This window comes from Anthonomus grandis, chromosome 3 (assembly GCF_022605725.1).
Source record: "Anthonomus grandis grandis chromosome 3, icAntGran1.3, whole genome shotgun sequence".
Taxonomy (NCBI): domain Eukaryota; kingdom Metazoa; phylum Arthropoda; class Insecta; order Coleoptera; family Curculionidae; genus Anthonomus; species Anthonomus grandis.
Window position 1 is genome coordinate 32,507,811 of NC_065548.1, and position 24,277 is coordinate 32,532,087.

Genomic DNA, 24,277 nt, shown 5'->3' on the forward strand with positions numbered 1-24,277 from the left:
TTCATTTTTATCGTTAGCCCCCGTTAAAGCGTCATCTATTTAAAAATCCCTCTTAATAATTTTTGCAATGTGGGGAAAAGAACTTTCATTTTCTTTTGCTAACTGAAATAAGCATTTAACCGCTAAATACGGTGAAGAAGCGCACCCGTAAGTGACCGTATTTAATTGGTAAGATTTACGATTCTGATTAGGACTTTCTCTCCAAAATATCTTTTGAAACTGTCTATCGTCTTCATGTATTAGGACCTGCCTATACATTTTTGAAATATCACCGGTTAATACAAATTGATAAGTGCGAAACCTTAAAATAATCGAAAATACGTTTTGCTGTAATGTCGGACCGACAAATTGAACGTCGTTTAAAGATAGCCCCGACGTGGTTTTGGCTGATGCGTCAAAGAACACCCTGCACTTTGTGGTTAAGCTGTCACTCTTTAAAACCGCGTGATGAGGTAAATAAAAACCCTTTTTTTCTCGGGAATTTCCTGCATATGACCTAAATCAATATACTCCGTCATAAAGTTCGAATAATCCTTTCGTAGCTGCGAATCCCTACTAATTTTTCTTTTTATGCTATAAAACCTATTTAAAGCTATCTCTCTTGAATCTCCTAACTTTTCTTTATTTTTTTTAAAGGGAATTCGAACTATAAATCTTCCCTGATCATCCCGCCTTGTAGTTTTTTCGAAATATTCCTCGCAATATTTTTCTGAGTCAGACATAATTATTTGTTTATTGTTTGTTTCTTCTAATTCCCAGAATTTTACGATCTCATCATAAATCGAACAATTGCCTGCAACTAACACATGATAACTTACCGCGATGTTGCTATTTATTGCATTAAACCCTAAATTTCCCGCGATTATATACCCAAATTCTGTCTCTTGCAATATAGGCAAATTGGGCCCAAGCCTGAGCTGTCCCGCTCGTATAATTGACCAAAAGACATGGGAACCCAACAAAAGATCCACGTCTGCCGGAGTATCAAAATGGGGATCAGCTAAATGTAAAAATTGGGGCAAGGGTAATTTATTTTTATTAAAAGACAACATCAGGATTTTGTCTGTTATTTTGGGTAAAATAAAACAATCAACATTTATTTCAAAATCATTTATATGTGATTAACGTCTATATTCACTTGAGTATTTATATTAGTTAACATATGGCCAATACCTTTCACCGCAAATTCAACCTTTGTCTGCTGCAATCCCAACGTTTCACATGCATCCCTAGACATAAAATTGCTTTGGGAGCCACTATCTAAAAGCGCCCGAAGATTAATAGACTTTTTCCCACAATTAACCTGCACAACCGCCGTAGATAATAAGACCATCGAGGAAATCATGCACGAGCCGACAACGCTGCTCTCCGCTGCTGCAACGGAACTCAACGGCGCGATTGAAACTTGTGCGCTCGCTACGACTAGAAGCTCGGGAGCCACAATGCACTTTTGCTCTTTTGCTTGCGCACGCGTGAAGAAGAACAGGCTGATTTTATATAGTTTATTCTGTGTGTCTGCCGAGGAGAATTTTATTTATTTAATAATGTATTAAATTACTTTCCTTAGAAAATCATTTTGAATGTTATTAGCAAAGTGCGCATAACTTATTTGGATAAGAACCAAATTTTTGGCTAATCTATTAGACAGAAGGAAAACGGAAATTTTTTTAATTATAGATAACATGTAAAACGTTTTCAAAATAAAAATTTGCTAAAATGAAATAAGTTTCATTTTAATATTGAGATACATTTAATTATCAAATATAGCTAATATCACCGCGCGATGTATGTATCTGATAAGATAGCCCCAGTTTAGGTTGATTAATATATAATAAATACTTAAATAGATTGATTTATTGGTTATATTTTATTTGGGTTTCAACAATTTTAAGGCAATTTCATTTATTTCACTATTATTGGGCATAGAGTGGCTTTGATTTTGACTTTTTGTTTTGCTTTTTTTGGTTTTATACAGTCTTCTTTGTGGTTCAATATTTTCATTTCCAGTGGCGTGTGTGCGGGTTTTTCGCTTAATACTTTTATCAAGAAAAATGGTACGCCACTGGTTTTTCTTGTAATAAAAAATATTTTTAAATTCCCCGTTTTATTTGAAACATTTTTGATCCCTTGAACTTTGTCCGTTAGATGCACGGTTTTCGCACAAAAAATTAAAAAACATTTTTCTACTTTGACTGATCGCTATAATTTAATGTCAATTTATTTTTTTTTTGTTTAAGACCTATGTTTATAGGAACTTTTTTTCTTATTTTTGTCCAAAGAACACGTTCCTGAATTTTGTCGCAATATCTAAAAAACACCCTGTATACCAGACTAGGGATATAATGAAATAACTACAAAGTAATCATTGCTAGTGAAGAATTTAAAAAATGAGTCCCGATTTATGAAATGTAATGTTAATTTGTGTTACTTCTTTACATCAGTAATAACTAAGAATGTATAGGTAAAAATAAAATAAACTTTAGTAAATTTGAACGATGAGCCGCCTCGCCTGAAACTGACTTCCAAGTAACATTAAATAGAAATAAAATTAACGAAACATTTCTACTTACCAGGATGACATTTTTTTACATGAGCTTGCTTAGAACTTTTGGAATAATGTTTATTGCAAACATTGCAAAATGTTTTAGTCTCCATTCTAAACATGTTATTCGACTTTAATACTTTAATATTTGTATCACTTGCCAAAACGAATAATTAATATACATAAACGCAACGTAAACAATTAACATTAAACAACCGCAATACACAAAAGACAAACTGAGGTTAGGTTCGTGTACGTACTACGTATGCGCAAGCAAAAGAGCAAAAGTGCATTGTCGCTCCTGAGCTTCTTGTCTCGCTACGATAGTTTCGGCGGTGGTGGCTGGGGACCTATTCTCGACAAATATTGACTTTTATCAATATTTTGGATTGATTGTTCGGGTTGAGCTTTAAACATGTGTAATAAGGAATTGTGACTTATATACCGTGGTTGCAATCATGGAATAAAAATACTTTCTAATAAATGGAGCATCTGTATTTACATTGTTCGTAACTGCATAGCTTTGACTTTTTTGATGCTTGAAATGTCTCGGCTGAGCAAACTGTTGAACGGGCTTATTAAGTTGGGAGATTTCTAGTTTCTCCAGAACCTCACATTTCGACTTTAAAAAATTGTTTAAGTCATCCATGGTGGGTAATTCACCAGGATATTTATAGGACTCCCAATCTTTACGAGTATCTAGGTCAAATTTATTGCATAAAATGTAGATAGTTAATCGATCCCAACTTTCTGTTTGCTCACCTAGACTATTCAAGCATCTCATATGTTTTGTGATGGAGTCGAATAGATTTCTGAGATCAGAATATGACGTATAACCAAAGTGGGGTGATCAAAAATAGCCCGAATATGGTTATGGATTATCAATTTTTTATTTTCAAACCTGTCAACAAGAAACTTCCATGCAATATTGTAATTGTTATTTGACACATCCATGGACTTAATTATGTCGAGAACATCTTTATCGAGTGACGACCTGAGGTAATAGAACTTTTGGATGTCTGTTAGACTCATATCGTTGTCTACCAATGTTTTAAATGCGTCCTTAAATTCAAGCCACTTACAATATTGACCATCAAATGTGGGCAACCTTATAGCTGGCAACTTTACTAAAGACTGAGAATGACCTACATTTGTATTAGCTGCTTCCGTGACAGAAGTCATCTGACCTAACCTAGAAATATCGGCCAAAACTACCGAAGCATTAGACTTACCAAACTTGTTAAGAACTGTCTGTGCTTTGCTAGTTATGTCAAAATAGATGTTCTCAAAATCACCTCTAGCTTTTTCGTCGGAAATAATTTCTTGTTCAGTTTCATTTTCATTGGGCGTTAAAGATAAAGATTCGATTTGAAATTGAATGTCATTAAACTCATCATGAAGTGGAGTTATTTTATCATAACGCGCGTTTAATTGATTGATAATTAAATCGTCTAGCGTATCTTGATCAATCTTTTCAAAATATTGTTTAAAACGCGTTAACTTTTGCTTTATTATGGTACGAGAGGAACGAAATTTAGCTAATTCGGCCATCTTACACGATTTAAAATAGGTATATAATTTGAACCCACTTACTTGTCCTTTTTACTTCGTTCGACAATCGACCCCCTAAACAGAGCACACAGATACGACGCACGCTGCCGCTGCCGCAACTCGCAGCACACAAGGAAAATGGCCGCCGCCGGTCTCCTGGATATTTACCCATTTTCTCAGCTGGATTACTCCGTGAATTCGGTTCGAACGACCAAAATGTTGGGGAAGTTGTGAAGAATATAATAATATATGAAGAAATCACTTTGCCACTCTTCCACTGCTTTATTATTAATTAATTTGACTTGTGGACTGTATAAAATCATAAATTAAGTGCTGCTCCGACTGATGGCAACTCAACACGCCATGTCGTATTGAAGAGAGTTACATGAAATTTTCGCGGTGTTGTCACATCTATACTCACACAACAATGAGTTAAATGAAGCAAATTTGTGGGTATGTGGTGAGTTAGAAAATTCACTTATGATGTTGTCAGTTGTGGATGGTTTCCTCTATATATCAAATTCTTGAATCTATCAAATTTTTGATATTTTTTTTTTTATATTTTTTTGTCCTTTCTTAATTGTATTTGTTTTGATTCTTTATAAGATAATATGTATAAAATGTACTGGATCTGATATTTGGCGTTTTAAAGTTCATATTTTAGTCAATAACGATACACGATGGTGTAGACATATTTTATGTTATATTTTTATTTATGTTAGTGTGAGTCAATGTGTAGTTTTTGTATTTAGATATGTCTTTTCTGTTAATTAGCGTTCTGTTCCGTATTATTTAATTTTGATAATTTTATTTATGTCTGATGATGCACTAATGCCTTTTAACGCGTAACCTTTTAATAGACGCTCGAGTTATGAGACTTTGAGTTTACTTTCTCTCTCCCCCTTTGTTCAAAATGTATCCCATTTACTACTTAGCAAAACCCTAAACGTATCTGGAAAAATGAATCTACACTCACGGCTTATTCTGGTTTTTAACTTCTCAATGTTTGCGGACTTGGACACATAAACTTTGGATTTCAAATATCCCCCTAGGAAAAAATCTGATGGAGTTAGATCGGGAGATCTTGGTGGCCATTCAAATGGTCCTCATTTACCAATCCATCTGACTAGAAATATAGCATCCATATAATTTCGAACATACAAACTGGGTAGGACCACAGAAACCAGATGTTCCTATTTGGCATATCAGATTATTTTATATAGTGGAAATGTTAGGATTTTTTGAACGTATTGACTTTAAAAAATTCTCCGGTTCACAAAACCTGTCACAGTAATTGTTAGTTTTCCTAGCCAATCTCGATAAATACGAGTTATATCTAGAGTTGGTCGATTTCCGAATAACTAATTTCCACCGGGTGTCAATGTTCTTTGAATAAATTGAATGTGTTGAATTATTTCTATAGCCTGTTGTAATGTGGCAACCAGACACGGGAACAATAATTTAAATGGGGCCTGACCAAAGAACAAAACAACTTGATAGCTGGATATTGAGAAAAAAATTTGCATAGTGCGTTATAAAACCCAACATTTGAAGTAATTTACAGACTGTGAAAAATATATGATGTCTAAATGACAAATTTGAATCAAGAAGAACTCCCAGGTCTTTAATCTGAGAGGCTAATTCTAAGGGATAACCATTTATTGCGTATATTTGATTTGCTGCACTCCTCATGCGACTGGAAGCCATTAAACGACACTTTTTAATATTGACTTCAATTCCATTTCTTACACACCAGTTGTTTAAGAGATCCAAATGAAATTGCAAACCGATGCCATCAATTTTGCTCTTTATTTTTATCAATACCTACAAATTGTCAGCAAACATTAGTTCACATAGTTAGCAATATCGTTGACATATACGTGATCCGGCAAAAAACTTTAATAGGGGAAATGTTAATTGAATTAGAGGGGCTACTTTTTTTATTAGTTTGATTGATACAGGGTGTCCCAAAAAAGCATGGTACATAATTTGAATATTTTTTTTAATCGGGAATATTTTTTTTAATGGAATCACCTAAATTTTCACCTTTTTTTTCCCAAATGGGAGGCTCATTTGACTCTCTTTTTAACCTCAAAACTGTTTTGCCCTAAAATGCGACGTTGCCTACTTATTAACAATAAAAACAAATTTTCACGAAAATCAATGTATTAATATTTGTCACCGATTTTTTTTATCTTTTTGAAAAATCTATATAGAATCAATTCTTGGCTAAGTTCATTTTATCTTCGGAAAAAATCACAAAATTTCTTTTTTTATGCGGAGTGAACAAAATCGTTACTCAAATACCGATAATTTCAATTCAATTTTGCGCAATTTTTTTAACCTGAAAAAAACAGGTTAATTTCATGTACATTTCTTGACAACAAATTGATAAAATAGAAGCTAGGCTCTAGGGGGAGTGAGGGGATGGCGTCAGAGAAACGCAATTTCTGTTAATAAAAGTCCCCCTCAATATTAAAATTTGACGTGTTCGGCCGTTTTTGGCTAAACAATTTATTTTTCAAGATTTTCAAGGTGGATTAGTTTGTCTCGGACACCCCGCATATCTTATATACATATTGTTCAAAACATCTCTATCAAAAAGTCAAGCCAAATCAAAAAGCCACTATTTTAAACTCCACCCCATTTGAGTATTAAAATAGGGTGGATTTTTATGAACAAAGTTTATGACTAATTCTGCAAATGATTTAGTGAATAGTAACATTAGATACGAGTATGAGCGGTTTTTTAATCTTTCGATGTTGTTCGATCATTTGTCGTGCAATTGTGTGATTAGTTACATTAGATGCGGTTTGTAGCATGCATTTAAAGTCAATTTAGATGACAAATTAGACGATTTATATTTTGAAAACAGTTGTTTCAAATATATGTTAATAATAAAAATATTGCGTTAATGAGATATATTTAAAACGAGATCAGGAGCTAATGCTGTAACGCTTTTCAAGAAGCCAAAGGAACAACCACAAAAATTATGAGTATTTCCGAACCACACCTACAACATTTCAATACATTCTTTATGGAATTTCCAGAAGGCTAGAAAAACATTAAAATTTTCGAAAATGTATTAGGGAAATTTAACTGTAACTCTTAGATAAGTAAATATTATTTAATTATTAAAATAAATTATGCTTTTACATAATAATTATAACAACTATTTAAAAGGGTGAAAAATCTTGCTGCTACTGTATAATGTAAATTGTTGTTAATAGTTGATGATGTACTGTAAACTTGTTTGGTTGATGACAAAGATTATGTATCACAGGGAGAAGATGGTGGCGTGGTAATGGTATACTGGCGTGTATTCTGGGCTTGAGGTGTATTTTAAGAACAATCAGTTAGAAAAAGTTGTTGTATAATAATTCAGATGCATATTTCTTACAGATGGAAGTGCTTTCATAAGCGGTATTAAACCCATCAGAAAATGATAATCACTATCATTAGCCAAGTTCGTTTTCGCATTGTAAGTTTCTATTTTTTTTAAATTTTCTAATTTTCATATACGTTCTCAGAACCCTCTCTTTTTCTTTGTAGGTTATTTCGATGTTCTGTTACTATTTTCTCAGTCGCAGGAGCTCGAAAAACTTAATTCTATTGTGTTGCACTTTTTACCGCTCTCGCTATTTTTGTCATAATTTCCTTTATTTTCTTCTACATTTTATGAAATATTACTTATTATTAGCCTCGGTATAAAAAGAATCTTTTATAAATAGCATACATTCAAACCAGGCTCATTAGCTTTATTTTATACTGTCTCCCGCTACTCCAGATCGAAAACTTTGCGACTTTGCTAATTCTCTGCGGAAAGTATCGAGCCTTTTACTGCACGTAAGTGTCTTTTACTGCACTACCTACAAAATACTTATGTAACAAGTGTGTAAAATTATCCTTTTTTATGGATGGGAAACTTGTCCCATAAATAAAAAAAGGGGATTTTACACTCATGGAACGTACAAAATTTTTTGCTGATGCACAATGTGGATTTTGGTGTAATTGGGTCATATGGAAAACAACGACGGTGGAATTTTCGCTGCTAGCAGTTTAAAAAGACCGATTAGAAAATAAAACATCTATCAATGTTCCATATGTACTATTGAGGGATGAATCGTATCCATTAAAAACCTACTTGATAAAACCTTATTTTGGTCGAAATCTTTCTGACCAGGAAAAAATGTATAACTATCGATTATCTCAGGCAAGGATTGTTGGATGCGCGTTTAGGATACTATGCTCTTAATGAAGAATCCTCAAAAAAGATACACAATGTAACCTAGATAAAGCAGAAATAATTGTTAAATGTGTCTCTTCTTCCGCATATTATTATTGTATCAAAAATAATTCTTTCAGTAGAGTTTCTTTTCAATAAAAATTATTACCTACTATGTTATAATGTGGTTTTTTTATATGTAGATTATGGTCAATCATGTTAAAATTATATGCTAATATTGTATTATTCTAGAATGAACACACGAAATTAATTTTTCGAACTGCATTTTAAATATTTAATTTAGCTTTTGAAAGCAATCCTCCACTCCAAAATATTTATAAAATCGCACAACGTTGTAAACAAAAAAAAACAAGTTCGTTCCTCTCAAATATTTGCACTATAAGATCATTATAATTGCAAGATGTTGTGTGGAAGTCTTTTTTACATTGATTATCAACCAAAATCGAATCGTAGTAAGGCCTGTTCGCCGTCCCACTGAGAGGGAGATATCTCCCGGGCCGGAATTTTTGGAGAGGCCCGGAAATGCGAATTAATAGTTATTTATAAGAATTATTGAAATATAGTATTCAATATTGAAATACATATACATACATAATTAACACATATTTTATGGTTGGTTTCATTTACTGGAAGAGATTATGGATGTTTGTATAGCAGCCCGCAAACTTTTAAACCCGCTTTATCTCTTGGCGGCCCTGCATGTTTACACTAGTAAATAAAAAAAGCTATGTACTTAGTTTTTGATAAATTCAAGGTTAGCTTATAAGAGTGTAGCCTTTTAATCCAAGTTTTTTATTTTAACTAAATTATTTATACAGTTATGCTTTAATCTTTTCAATTACTGTATCATTAGCATAAGATATTGTTAAACTATCTACCTTTTATTTAAAAAAAAAATCAAAATTTGTAATAAAAAGAATCGGCCCCACGGCCGTTCCTTGCGGGACGGTGTGTTAATAAACAAAACATGTCTACTTATACCGTTAAACAAAAAACATAAATTGTTAAATGGTATTACTCGGGTAATTCGCGGATATTGTCGGTAGATTTGCCTTTGAATATCCAAACGAACCCGTGCTGGTGCGTTCTAAATGCCACCATAATATCGAAGAGCCACCTATTCAACAGTTGGAGCCAGAAAGGGAACTTCGAGAAATTGCTGTTTGCAGTGTGGCTGAGGTTAACTTCCCTTATAACATTACCCAAATTTATAGTGAGCTTCATATTCCGCCGCGAACTGTGCGAGAGTTACTCAACAGAAAATAAACTTTTGAGTATCGCAAAAAGTAGGCAGTACCCTCAGAAGGTATGGACTGGTAATTTAGGAAACCAAATTATAGGACCCTTTTTTATTGATGGCAATCTATAAAAAATGCCGAAAAATACCTTAACCTTCTGAGGAACGAAATTGTTCCTACACTTCGCAGGCTGAATATTAATTTCAATAGAATTTGGTATCAACAGGATGGTTGCCCAGCCCATAATGCAAGAGCGGTTTGCGACTTTTTGTAAGAAACTTTTCCAGATAAAGTTATTAGCACGCGAGGGTTTATTTGATGGCCCCTAGATCTCCACATTTTTCCCTTAATGATTTTTTCCTTTGGGGATACCTCAAAGAGACCATTTATCGCCATAAACATGAACGTGCTAATACTTTAAAAGAGCTTCGTGCAAAAATAATTCATGTCACAAACAATACCCCAGTCGAAATGTTGGAAAACTCAACAGAGTTTTATAATAGACTAGGATATTGTTTGGCAATCAGGCGAAAAAGTACTGAAAACAGTACCTTTTAAAATAGAAAACTTATGCCGACAATTTTATTTTTATGTATTTTATTTTTTCATTAATAAAATCTAAAATAAATAAAATATTTCATGCAGAATCTTCATTTATGTTCATATTATGTAACAGAATACCAGTTTTATTTCGCTTTGCGGCAAAAAAGATACGAAAATAAATTGAGTATTTGCCATAGGCCAGCATATCGTAATTTTTCTCCGGTTAAGAAGGCATCTAACTGTTGGTAGCGAGCTACTAAACCAAAGCAAAGCACCAACGCCAAAAATGATAAATTGAACGTCCGCTCTGCCGTCAGGTTTGTGGAGGAGAAGTTCCGACTTCCTCTCGACGCGGCGCTATCACTCGCCACCACCGATACTTCCATTTATTTAATTGCCTATGACCGGTGCTTAGACAGCCAGACCGGTATACTAAAGGTGTAACTAATAGAGCGGAAAATGCAATGAAGCATGACCGAACAAATGTTAAACACTAACTAAACTATATAATTGATTATAAGGGATTGGACCCTTCATCCCTCTTAAGAATGTTTTTTTGATTTTTGAATATTGCTAGTTTTATATCCATCTAATTTTCTGTTGTTATTAACTGGTTTAAGTATGTACTTTTTAAGTTAAGTATGTACTTTTTAAGTTTAAGTATGTAATTTTATGTTCAAAATATCAGATGGTGCTGCAGCGAAAGTTTGCTTATTTTCGTCTTTTTGAGGAGAGGTTTTAAGATTAACTTTAAACAACGGTTAGAGTCACTAGTTATGTATCTAAAAGTATTTGTTTTTTTCTCTATAAATCTTAAGTTCTAACTGATTACTATTTTTGATGACAAAAGTATCTAAGAATGGAAGTTGATTAGGTGTTTCTTGTTCAAAGGTAAATTTAATAGCTGAAAAACAGTTATTAAATTCTTCTACAAAATTATCAATATTACATTTGCTTTTGTTGAATACGGCCAACACATCGTCAACATATCTTAACGAAACTCATACAAAGTATTAAAATAATTTTTTTTGCATTTAGCTCAAAACGGTTCATGAAGAGCTCTGCTAGAAAGGGAGAGAGGCAATTATCCATGGCGATACCTTCCAGTTGTCATATTAAAAAATATTTTGTGACATGCAAAGTTTTGTTAATTTAATTATTTCTTAGACAATATTGAAATCATTACTTTTCAAAAGTTTAATCAGATATTCCAAAGTCTCTGGTATAGGAATGCTTGGGAGCAAGGAATATACATCGAAAGAAACAAGAATTTAATTTTCACTTAGAATTAAATTATTAGTGAATAATAATCTTGAGTGAATTTGAAGATCCTATAGCGGAGACAATTGGTCTCATTTTATTCATTTGCCAGGTTTATGGATTTGTGATAAACAATATAATTTTGGAACTGTTTAGGTTTGAAAGATAAAAATTATAACTTGAATTTTTTCTGAAGAGGGAACAAGGTTTTTGCAATCATTTAATGCTGTCTTAACCTGTGAGATAATTTTTAATAAAGGGTTTTTAGAAAGTTTATTTTTTTTATTTTTATATAGGCCATGTTCAATGAGATCATTTAATAACTCATTTAAAATATTCTGCTTTGTCTAAAATAACAACTTTGTTTCCCTTGTCCAGCTTTTAAATGGAAACCATCTTTTTCTCTCAGTTGTTCAACAATATTAGAATCCAATGTGTTATTTGATTTGGTAAGATTCCTTGTAATTTGTTTGTGAATCGTTTCTCTAGCAAAACCTTTTTAAGACTCTGGCAAGTAGTGAATTGATGATTCAACACTTACTATAATCTCATCCAGGCTGTTTCTGCGGTTTGAAACTGATGCAAAGTTTAAGACCTTTATTAAAACATCAAGTTCTTTCTCACTCAAAGACTGAGATGACTGATTTTCAACAATATTAATTGGTTTTTCTTTTTGTGGTTTATCCTTCACACTCACCAACTTTTTTAGTTTGTTCAGTAAAGAAAATTTGCTAATGTATTTGTGGTTAATAACCTCAAAAATGTTTCTTTGAAAATCACTCCATGCTTGATACTCTAAATCAGTCTGTCTAAAAGCGAGTTTTTTAAAAAGTGTGTATGCTTCTAATTCTAAAATGCTATTTTTACTACATAAATGTTTGATTTCTAAATTTTAAATATATTTTTTTATTTAAATAAATTCTTGTTATTTGACATCCACCATATTTTAAGGAATATTTTAATTGTTGTTCAAAAATTTGTGGTGAAATTACTTTATATTAAGCCCTATTATACCTTAATTTATATTAATATAGACATATAAATATAAAATTGAAAAGTTACTAGGGGAAGTCTTTTCTTATATAATAAATAATTTTATTTGTGGAGAAAAGACTTCCCCTACTAACTTTTCAATTTTATATTGACTCCACTTCAGAATGGACTTCTTCCTTAATATATAAATATAAAGTAAAAAAAAAATACTTTATATTTGTATGTCTTTCAAGTTTATGATTTTTCATTTGATTTTTTTAGTAATATGGTTTAGTATGGGTAATGATTTTTTTTTTAATTGTTTCTCTAGTCTGTATGGTCTTTCCAAAACGGAGCAGAATTTATTTATTAACTTTTTTTATGTTATCTGTTGTTTTCATTGGTGTAATCATACCATTAGAAATTCCAGCCATTATTTTTTGTATTGCTGATTTTTAATAGTGAAAGTTTGTGTGGCACTTGCTAATAATTGGTGGTCTGATTGCAAGAAAATTGATGTATCTATTGCACAGTTATTCTTTATTAATACAATAATTGACCATTGGAAATTCTGTAGTAGTTAAAGTAAGTTTAATTGAGATTTAGTATTTTTTGAAGTGTTTATTACATTTTCATTCTGTTCTTTTTAACTGATGTCTTCTTCAAAAATATAGCAATCAAAGCCTAAGTTATTAGATTTTAATTTTGGATTAGGAAACAAATTTTCAAGGAAAGTTTTTCAAAGATCTATTACTGAGTTAATGTATGATTGAAAATAAAAAGACTTCTTTTACCAACCTTTTTTAGGTTGGTAAAAGAAGGTGAAGGATGTTAATAACATCTATTATTTCAAAAATCATTCTGCTAAGGATTGTTCTTGAAATTTCAAATTGAATAATAATAAATTAACTAATATTATAACCCTATAATGTTTATTATAATTATTACTATTTATTATAATTATTATATATATAATTATTACTATATTAATTATTTACTATTATAAAAAATAAAAAATAATATAATAATTAGGACAGTTGTTAGTTGATGTGATTTGAAGAAAAGTTTTATTAAGGACAATAATATCAATTATTTAAGCTATATTAAAAAGAATTAAAATCAAGTGTTTTGACCTTTGAGAACTTCTAACCTTTTTTTGTTCACTATTTCATCTTGGTCCTTACTTTACATATTCTTATTTCATTAAATATATCATCCAATGCCTTTTATGTTATGTTATGTTATTAATTATATTATGTTTTTTTGAGAATATGATCACATAAAATACTACTGTATATTAGGAGGAGCTTTAATGTATAACAAACTTACTATAAATAATAAAGAAATATTTTTTGACTACCTGTTAATAAATACACATTTAAATAAATTTAAATATTGTAGCTTTTGTTTTTCTACATTCTTTAACTTGGCCTATGTGACACAAATGTCTAAGTTTTCAAAACGTTTTGAGTCTAAATCTGATCGCATACATTTTTAGAATCAGATCTAGATTGTAATAAAATACAAATTAATTTCGCCCTCAAAATGTTTATAAAGGGCAGGCATTTGCCTAAGAGGAAATACAATAAACAAAAAAGTTACTGGCCTAAACATAACCTTACTTATATTTTTTTCCACAGAAATAAACACAAACTAATCAAAAATCAATTTAACAAAATATCTGTGAAACCTCAGCCTTACGTTCTTCATTGTATATTTTGCAAATCTATTCACTCTTTTGATAACTTATTCTTTTCTGCATTTTTATTTAGTTTGGCTGTCTGAACTGTCTCATATATATTAATATTAAATAAATTTAAACTAATATCACAGATTTACAGAATATTCTGTAAATCTGTGCTAATACTAAGAAATATAATGCTTCTCTCAACTCCTTCTTTAACCTGGCCTATGTGACACAAATGTTACAAGTGGATACAGACATTGGTTTTGGTTTTATACCAGCATCACAAATTTCGATGGTCTAGCGTAGAAAGGTGCTAAGTACCAATTTTGGTCATAACGTGTTATTTGGCATACCTAAGACCTCTAAGACATTATTATCTTGCAAACACATGTGCTAAGTAAAAACTGTATATTTTTTGCGTCTAGCGCCATCTTTCAAAAGGAACAAGTACTTCTCACATGCAGGTTTCTGCAACTTATGTGTTAAGTGCACTTAGAACATTTGTACTACTAACTGAAACTCATGAAAATATTTCATATAAGTGCATTACTTAGCACATTTGTGCTACTTTTTGAAATTGCCGGTAAACGTTTAGAAGGATCGTGGTCTTAATTTTTTGTGGTTTAATTAGTGATAATGAGTTCCAGAACAATTCTAATATTAAAAAAAGCTCTTGAAGTTCCATATGAAGCCCCAAAAAAAAACCAGGTAAATATTTATTTACATGTGTCTGGTTGAAGTTCGTAGTATAGCTTATAAATAAATAACTTTCACACAGATTTTTTTTTAACAGCTTTCCTAGTGTTAAGATCTGGTAGAAAATACGCGGCCACATTTAACATGAGCGAATTACGGGGCCATTCTCACTTTTCCGTAAAAAAAAACACAATTTTATTGGACCCTGTCACTACAAGATACTTCCTTAAAATATCAAAATTAGATAATAATATTTATGCCCAAGTTTTGCTTATTTTGTAACCCTAGCCACTGGCTGATACCCCGTCCTCTTTAAAATATTATATTGTATTTTTATTTGAGTATATCCCTATCGTTAACTTTTGTCGATATTGGCTGCGTATTTTCACTATTTTCTGTCAAATTTTGATACTAGGAAAGCTAAGTTATTCGTTACTGAAGTATCGAATACACAATTATAGTTAGTTGTGTTGTCCTTATTAGTTTAAGTACATACATATTATGATAAAAGGCTTAAAATTGCTATTATGCTCTGAATTTTTTATTTTTAGAAACTGAAAAAAACCAAATTCCAAAAATAAATATTTTATCTTATACCGTAATTGTACCAAGCAAAGTGATAATTTCAAAAGTTTGTCAGATGCAGATAGTTGTTCCATGGGTAAGGTCTTTTTACCATCTAATAAATATTACCTTGAATTTGGCCTTTATCCTAAAATAGTTACACAATATTATTATTATTAAAGAAGTAAAAGTCGACATACGTAATGAGTTTTTAGTTACCCCACTAGACGCAGAATGTATCCAATTCGGTAAGATAATTTTTTTAGATTATCTCGATATTTTTATTAGACATTTCTACAGAAAGAAACTTATCTTTTTTATGGTAATTTATTATTAGTTTTAATTTTTAATATTAATTCCATGCAATAAATTTAGGTACTAATATCAGTGAGGTTGAAGAAGCAGAAAGAAGTGACAGTAATCAAGAGCTTCAAACTCAAAATGATCAAGAGTATTACAACCAACCAGCAACATTTTCTGGCAACATTGAACATAAGGACGACCCTTTTGAAGCTTCTTCAAGCTCGTATGAACCGGAAAGTTCATCAAGCAATGAAGAGGAAGAAGAAATCCAAGCACAAAGGAAACGCAAAAAGGTTGATTTAGTTAAACACCAGGACAAAAATAAAGAAAGTGAAAATGATGAAAAACAGATTAAAAAAAGAAGCAAAAAGGCGAACAAAGAAATGTGGAAACAAACAATTAATAAAAAACTGAGACTAAGTGGAAAAAAGTACATTAATAGAAGTGGCAAAGAGGTATGTACAAGAAAAAAAAAACCAAAGAAGTAAACTGTAACACATGCCGATTTAAATGTCATCAAAAAATAACCGAAGAACAAAGAAATATACTCTGTACGGAGTACTATAGTCTGGCGGATGACGCCAAACAAAAAATGTACTTGTCGAGCCTTATACAAAATGTCCGTGTATCTAAAAAGAAAAATAGTCCTAAAACAAAAAATAGGCAAACGTCTAGAGTTTTCTTCTTAAAAGATGGAAATAGAGACCCATAAAGAGTTTGCCATAATTTTTTTTGCACAACTTTCACAATTTCTCATAGAATTGTGGAAAGTTGTGCCAAAAACACTAGTTCTGATACCGGTTTGTACACCGGTTTTGACAAAAGGAAAAACTCTCGTCCACCACACACAACATCAGATGAGGCAAAACTGTTGGTTCGGCAACATATAGACTCATTTCCTAAAGTAGAGTCTCACTATTGCAGAAAAGATTCAAAAAAACTTTACTTGTCGCCAGAATTAAACATTTCAATCATGTACAGGCTGTATAAAGAGTACTTTTGCAATGAAAAGAAAATACAACCTGTTTCTCTTTTCATATATTACAAAATTTTTCATGAGTTTGAGCCAGCATTGGCTTTTCATGTTTCAAAAAAGAACCAGTGCTCAAAGTGTAATGCATACCATCACGCTACAAACAAAGAACTACTTATAGAAGAGTATAACAAGCACAAAAAAAGAGAACAAGAATCAATGACTATGAAATCTGAAGATAAAAAAGAGCCGATAGCGAACATGGCCAAACTTTCCGTTCAATTAGTTTTGATCTCCAGGCGATACTACCTCTACCACATGCAGGAGATAGTCAAATTTTTTAAAGACATAAACTTAATGTGTACAATTTAGTACTTCACAATTTATGATGCCACTACCTCAGATGGTTATTGTTTTATCTGGGATAAAACCCACGGTAATAAAGGTAGTGCGTTGATAGGTACCTGTCTCTTAAAATACCTCAAAGGCTTACCTGAAACAGTTTGCCATGTTGCATCATTTTCAGACACCTGTAGTGGTCAAAACCGGAATAAAAATGTTGCGGCAGCAATGTTATATGCAGCAAGTAATATTAACCATCTGAAAATAATTGACCTGAAATTTATGGAGTTGGGACATTCCTATCTAGAGGCCGACTCAATGCATGGGACGATTGAACGCGCTAAGCGTCATAAAAAAATCTACTCGACCCGCGAGTGGTGTTTGCTAGTTGCAGCCTCTAGAATACGGCCAAAACAATACATTGTACAAAATTTGAAGTTTAATGATTTTTTCGATTTACAAAGCCCGGTAAATAATTATGTTTTTAATACAACCATGAACACAAAAAAAGAAAAAGTAAATTGGTTAAATATTAAGTGGTTACGTTTTGAAAAAGAAAAACCATCCATAATACAGTATAAATACAGTTTGTCTCAAGAAAATTTTGAAGAAATAGGCCTAAGTTGCAAGGGAAGAGCTGGAAGAAAAAGAACAAGCACAAACCTTGAGTTAAACCAAAAGTATATGACAAGACTACCGGTTTTACATAAAAAGGAAAAAGACTTGAATTATTTTTTAAAATCTAAAGTAATTCCCGATGAATACACCCAGTTTATAAATGACATTCCTGTGTCTAATAATATTCCAAGTCAAAATGAAGAGTCTGACTTCTCTGATTAGCATTTTTTTTTTGTAAAGATCTCATAAAAGATTAGTTTAAGTTTTTTACTTTGTCTTTGGTAGATAACTATTTTTTGTATTTGTTTGAATAAAAATATATAGTTATATAAAAATATAGTTTTTTCAATGTGGTATTAACTTCCCTAAAAAAATTTTTTTTGCTACTACAAAGGTGCTAAGTAACAACAAACATTTTTTTATAATTATTATTACTTCTGGACACACTAGCATTTTTAGGCTCTTTATATTTTAAAAAAGGTCCTAAGAGATCTCACAATATGTGAAAAATTATTGACAGGTATATTTAAAAAACCATAATTTTAATAACACCTTAAAGTTTAAATTTTAATTATTGGAAAATTAGCAATTTGGCACTCGATTTGACACCAATAGTAATTTTTGCAGTTTTTCAAAATTTTTTTTGTTGATGCTTATTGAAAGAATGCATAAAAGTGGTAACATTTAGAAGCAGCATGAGAGTAAGTTAGGCCAATTTTGGTTGTTTCTTAATATAATCTTTGAAAGTTTAAATTTGCAGTTTTTTTTCAATGTATTTCCAGGTGCAGAATAATAAACAATTTATTACTTACCAGAGGTCTGTCCATATCTCCTAAGATTTCCCACAAATCAGCCAAGGTCACCAGTCCAATTAATCCTACAACAAACAGCCCAACAAACTTAACAGAACTGCAACAGGCTAACATAATTCCTGTAAATACCAACCACAACCACCATTTTAAGGAAAATTCTGGGTTCTTATTATAGGAGACTTTAATGGCTCCTAAAATTGATCCAGTCATAAAACAAAGCAGAATTGGATCTAGAAGAATATACTGTGAAAGTGTAATAAGACCAACATCTGAAAATAAGAATATTATAAATTCATAAAATATAGAATGAGCAAGCTTTCAAAAATTGTGTATTCAATAAAAAGCAAAAAATAATTTCTTACCAAACAAAATTAATAGTGAAGAAAACAGTGCCGCTGTTGGACTGTTAGTCATCTGATCCACTATTAAGAAAGTCATAGGGACAATCAGAGATCCCATTCCTGCACAAAATATCCTCATACCTATGTAACTAGTATTTTCATATTTATCCCCAGGCTTTTCAAATGGAAAGGTTCCATCATAACCTGTTAAATACCCTGAGAGTCCAATTAACATCTAGAAATTAATTACTTTGAAATATTTATTTAAGTATATTGTTTTGAATTTAAATAGAGTACCTTTCCTAGAGGAGGGTGTACATCAAAAAAAAATGTTCTGTTTATGTACCAACTGCCCATTTTTCCAAAATGGGTCTCATCCCAGCTAAAATATATGGTAAAATACTAATAGGCACATACAAATAGACTTACCAAACATGATCGGGTTCAGCTATTTTATAAAATCTTGTTGCTGCTGTTAGTAATAACACGACTGCAAAATATGAATTTCTGTAACTAAAAAAGGAACTAAGTTCAGTAAAACTATTATACAGAGGACTATTGCATAGGGGTGTTTACACCTTTTCTCTATATGTTTTGCTTTTTCAGCCATAATTCCTTATAAGAAGTATTTTAACTTTCTCAATAACCCAAACTAATAACTGAGTGGATTAATAAATATCTATTTATTAAGCACCAACGTTTGCAAGAGTTTAAACTTTCAAATGTCTTCTGTTGACATCCTGTTATATGACCTACAAAGCCACAGAACACAAATATAGCGACAGCGATAGTACAAAGCGAAAAAAATAAAAAATATGTCAATATTGTCAATTGATGTGTGTAAAGCAGTATGTGTTGCACTTTAAGGCCCGGTTGTACAAGCAGAGGTTCCACTTAAGTTCTACTAAACTGCAGTTCTTCGTTAAACGTAGTTCAGAGGTTCGTGTGTTGTTCCAGTGCAAGTTTAGTTAAACTAGGTTCTATTTAAAGTCTTCAATAGCCACATAAAAAAGAAAAAGAAAAGAGTATGCCACAAAAATATATTTTGCATTGTTATTGTTGTATTAGTTGCCATATGTTATATTATTCAAATGCACTAGTTAACCTCCTTAAGTTTAAATACAAAATGTTCTTTTTGGCTTATTATAAAGTCAGAAAATCTACTTGTATCGTCCTCGATGCATTACTCTGTACTGGGTAGCCCGTATATTAAGCGCCTATGCTTTTTTTCGAAACCTGAAAATTATGACAAAAAAGTTAGTTCTTTGGCGTCACTTTCTTAAGATATTATATTATTACTTTGATTTTTACATATACAAGGTGTTTGGATTTCATTTGGAAAGTGACTACTTCCTTATTTTAAATGAAACACCATATATATTTGGGCATTTTTGCATTTTACGGAAAACATTAGATTTATTTTATGTATAATGTTCTATATCTAAATTCAACTGTTGTTAAACAAAAGTCAAGGGTATAAGGGTCCTTAATTGGATGGTAAGTGGTAGCAGAATAGTACCATTAATCCTTTTGCACCATCCGGTAGCTCTTAAGAAAGAAAAATGAAATTGTTTTTGTTCTCCTTTTAATCGTTTTGCCGCAGCAGTTAGATAAACTGAGTAAAATAACATTACCATTTGAATATAAGTATAGAACATTATACATAAAACAAATTTAAAATTTTAAAATATAACATTTTAGGAATAAGATGCCAAAAAACTTTTGCATTTAATTTTTTGTAATCTCTGACAAGCTCCGAGAAAAGGCATAGGCCCATAATAAACAGGCCACCCTGTATAACTATACTTACCTTTACCGCAGGTACTTACTTGTTGATTTGTTTGGTGTTTCAACAAAATAGTGCCTAATTTGTTTTTGAGTTTTGGTGTTTTATTTCGCTAGACATATGGCATGTTGTTTTTTCAACAAATTTTGAAAGTATGTATAACGAACACTATTGGTAATTCCCCCTGGGGCACGTTGAATATTGTTATTAACATTATTGGTCAACTCTATTACAGCTGCAACTTCTTCATTATTACTTGAAGGATTCGCATCTTCCATAGATAAAGCAATATTATGAAGAACCACTGCAGCTATAACAACCAAACTATAACTCCACTTTTTTCCGTTTTAGTCTTATTCCTAAAGAGAGTATCCGAAATCTTCTTTTTAAACTTCCAAAGCACCTCTCTATGGGATTCCTTGTTCAGATTTGAGAATCATTAACTAAATGTTCGGCTCGAGTTTGAGGGTTTAATAGAGGTATTATAACATATCACTTGATGGCATAACCACTGTCTGCTACAACAAAATTGGCATTAGGGTATATAATGACATTTTCAAAATCATTTCGGACTCTACTGTTTCTAAATATATTAGAATCGTGAGAAGACCTACAGACAATATCCTTAAATTTAAGATCTGCACTAGAAATAGCTTGGACATCATATGAAAAAAATCCTTTTCGATTTCTATAATTTTCTGCATCTTCCACTTCGAGAGATTGGATTTTAATGTGAGTACAGTCCAAAGTACCAATGCATCTCAGTAACCTAGCATTATTAAAAAACTCTTGCCTTACGCTGTTAATTTCTGCTTCAGCTCTAGCCATTTTTACAAACTCTGACATTAGTCAAGCAATTGTTTTTAAAACCATATCTATTTTGGTTTGCTGTTAATTTGTGTATGCCTCCAAAGTCCCCAATAACTTGTTGAAAACTTCCTATGGCCAAAAAGCGTAGAGCAACGCATACCATCATGTCAGCATGGTTTCTAAAAGTATTTTTAGGTTCTATAAGTCGTGTAATTAAACGAATACAAACCATCATACTTGTCCGTAAAATTTATTTCCGAATAAATTTTATCTACAGCTTGCTTGTCTAACCTAAATCTAGCGTAAATTCTTTATCACCACAAATGTTGAAATGATCCGATCTAGCCCTGTACACCTGTGGTGATCTAGGGTATACAATTTTATTTACTAGTTCCAGAAAATCTTTATCTGTAATATCTTCCTAAATAGGATCCATTTTTATAGTTATGGTTTGTAAATTAAACCTAGGGTACCTAGTAACTAGTAAATTAGCACCTTACCAAACACAGTAATTATTGAACGGCGGCTGTATTTACTTAAATAAGAAATATCAAAATGATATTCTAAACTTAAAACTAACTAAATATTAACCTAACCTCAAAAATTAGCTTGAACTCCCTTTGAACGCTCGAAATTGGACGTTCAAGATGAACCGCAGATTATCATTTGAACCAACATTGTACAACGAATTAATTCCGTTGAACCGGTGATCTTTACGAACTGTCGGTAGACGCCCATTGTACAGGGTGGCCAAATAAGAATGCGAGGTACTGTATCTGGGAAACTATTCATCGTAGAAGCTCGCGATAAAAAAATGTATTACTAAAATGGCCAAGAGAATGACCTGGAAAATATTTTTAAGTTTCTAAAATGGCCGCTAGGGGCCGCAACTGCAATCTTGAATCTAGAAAACTGATGTTTCTGTAAATTTTGCTGAATTAACCTAACAAAAAAATAGCTGATTATTAAAGTAGAGACTAATCCGAACCTTTTTTATTTGAATAGTTTTGCTGTATCTCTAAAAATAAAGTGGTGGGGGGTGTTCAAAAGTTGGCTTAAAACACACCCTGTATACTAAAAAGGCCTTAGCCGATTTTATCAAACTTGGGCTAGTTGAAAAGAGCTATTATTAAGCTACGAATATTATTATATTTCATGTTTTTTTAGTTTTACATCTCGCCGCTAGAGGACTTTTTTCGGCTTTCTGACACAAATGACTAATTTTCTCAAAAAACTTAAATGCGTTGATATATTTTTTTTTTCATAGAAAAATAGCTAAATGATGTCTAAATAATCTTGCAAAAACCGCAACTCGATATCTTGTTCCTTGTACAATCGGGCCTAAGCGTTTGTTAGCGGTCTCCCGAGACCGCTAATAAATTCGATATGTCAAAGTCAAAGGGAAGCTATACAAACAATAAATTAATATTGATATCAATTTTTTGATATTTTTTAGAGTTGAGAAGCATTATATTTTTTAGTATTAGTTTTAATTAATTTATTATGAATGTATATGACACAGTTAAGACATCCAAACCAAATAAAAATCCTGAAAAGAATAAATTATCAAAAGAGCGAATAGATTTTCAAAAAATACAGTGAAGAACGTAAGGGTGCTTGGATATTTTTTTAAATTGATTTTTGATTAGTTTAATGTTTTGTTTGATTAATGTTTGATTAGTTGAATGTTAAAAATTTCTGTGGAAAAAAAAATATGAGTGAGGTTATGTTTATGCCAGTAACTTTTTTAGAAGAGGGAAGTGGCTGTGTTGCTCGAAGGATAATACAAATTAGTCAAACTAGTATTCAAAGCAATTTATTTTAATAAGCTTACCAGAGCGCTTTCGGCGTATGAGCCATCATCAGTGCTAATAATTGTCTTTTAAGCCAGAAGTTTTCCATAGTGGGAACACATTTGATAGTATGGAAATTATTATAAGGAACGATAGTACATTTAGAAACACTTAAGATTATACAGAACACTAAACAGGAAGAACAGTATTTAAAAAGGAGAGCACCTTAGTGTCCTTTTTGTTTTCTTTATTAAATTTTAAAATTTTGTTAAAAATAAATTATATATATATATATAGTTTGATTAATTTGTAGTAAATTTTTTGTTTATTGCATTCCCTCTTGGGCAAATATCTGCCCTTTATAAACGTTTTCAGGGCGAAATTAATTTGTATTTTGTTACGATCTAAATGTGATCCTAAAAATGTATGAGATCGAATTTAGACTTACAACGTTTTGACAACTTAGACAAATGGGTGTTTTCATGGTTTAGGTCAGTCTTTAAAACGAATGCAATACCGATGAAAGGTATAGCCTTTGAATATTGAAAGACTAGAATTAGTAAACAACAACTTTGTTTGAGTCCAACATGTGCACAGGGGCAAGAGGGGTGTCTTGTTTACATACATATTTGCCGATTCTCTGTTGTCAAGTCTACACGAATTTCCAACGGAGGAAATTTTTAACTATATAACAACCATTATAACGTTAATTTAACTTATTCGTGTTGTATTTTACAGGAAAATTTAAAATAAAAAGTATAAATAGAATTAACCTATTTCAAGGATAAATATAAAATCCACTGAACATTCGACTTGCGATCGCGAGACAGGCTACATTAAATTTTTGGAAGCTGTGTTTCGATCTTGTCCTACTAATTTATTTTCTGGTTGCGCGCGTGTAAAAGAAAAGTTGAGCTTATTCTAAGTGGTTAAAGCTTTCTAAATACTAGCTTGCTTTTATTTGCTTTTTGGCTAAAAAATTTTCATTTTGTGCATGCTTATTTCCAATTACATTGCTTATAGTTAAAGTATTATGAGTGACGCAGGGTACCCCCCCCCCCATCCCATGGCAACAATGCCAAAAGAATGTGACGGTATAGATAATGGCAATGTTTGTAGTATTTCAATAGAGGCTTCAAATATAAAAAAACAACCTTGAAAAAGAACCAGTTTTTTATTCTAAAAATGATACTGGCCCAT

General features: G+C 31.6%; 1 protein-coding gene and 1 long non-coding RNA gene across 2 annotated transcripts in view; one reads left to right on the top strand and one right to left on the bottom strand.

Moving 5' to 3' along the window:
- LOC126734395 (protein O-mannosyl-transferase 2) overlaps positions 1-19,475 on the bottom strand; it is a 101,401-nt gene extending 81,926 nt beyond the window's left edge. Inside the window, exons 1-5 of the mRNA XM_050438008.1 lie at positions 19,267-19,475; positions 19,118-19,201; positions 18,986-19,070; positions 18,710-18,923; positions 18,348-18,616 (exon numbers count right to left, since the gene is read on the bottom strand). Coding sequence (XP_050293965.1) covers positions 18,348-18,616; positions 18,710-18,923; positions 18,986-19,070; positions 19,118-19,201; positions 19,267-19,298 — 684 coding nt within the window. The 5' untranslated portion in view covers positions 19,299-19,475. The remainder of the gene's footprint in view (positions 1-18,347; positions 18,617-18,709; positions 18,924-18,985; positions 19,071-19,117; positions 19,202-19,266) is intronic.
- On the top strand, positions 18,096-18,617 carry LOC126734414 (uncharacterized). The gene is made up of 2 exons (XR_007660042.1): positions 18,096-18,236; positions 18,318-18,617. It is a non-coding gene; the product is annotated as an uncharacterized LOC126734414 (long non-coding RNA).
- Positions 19,476-24,277: the final 4,802 nt, after the last annotated feature.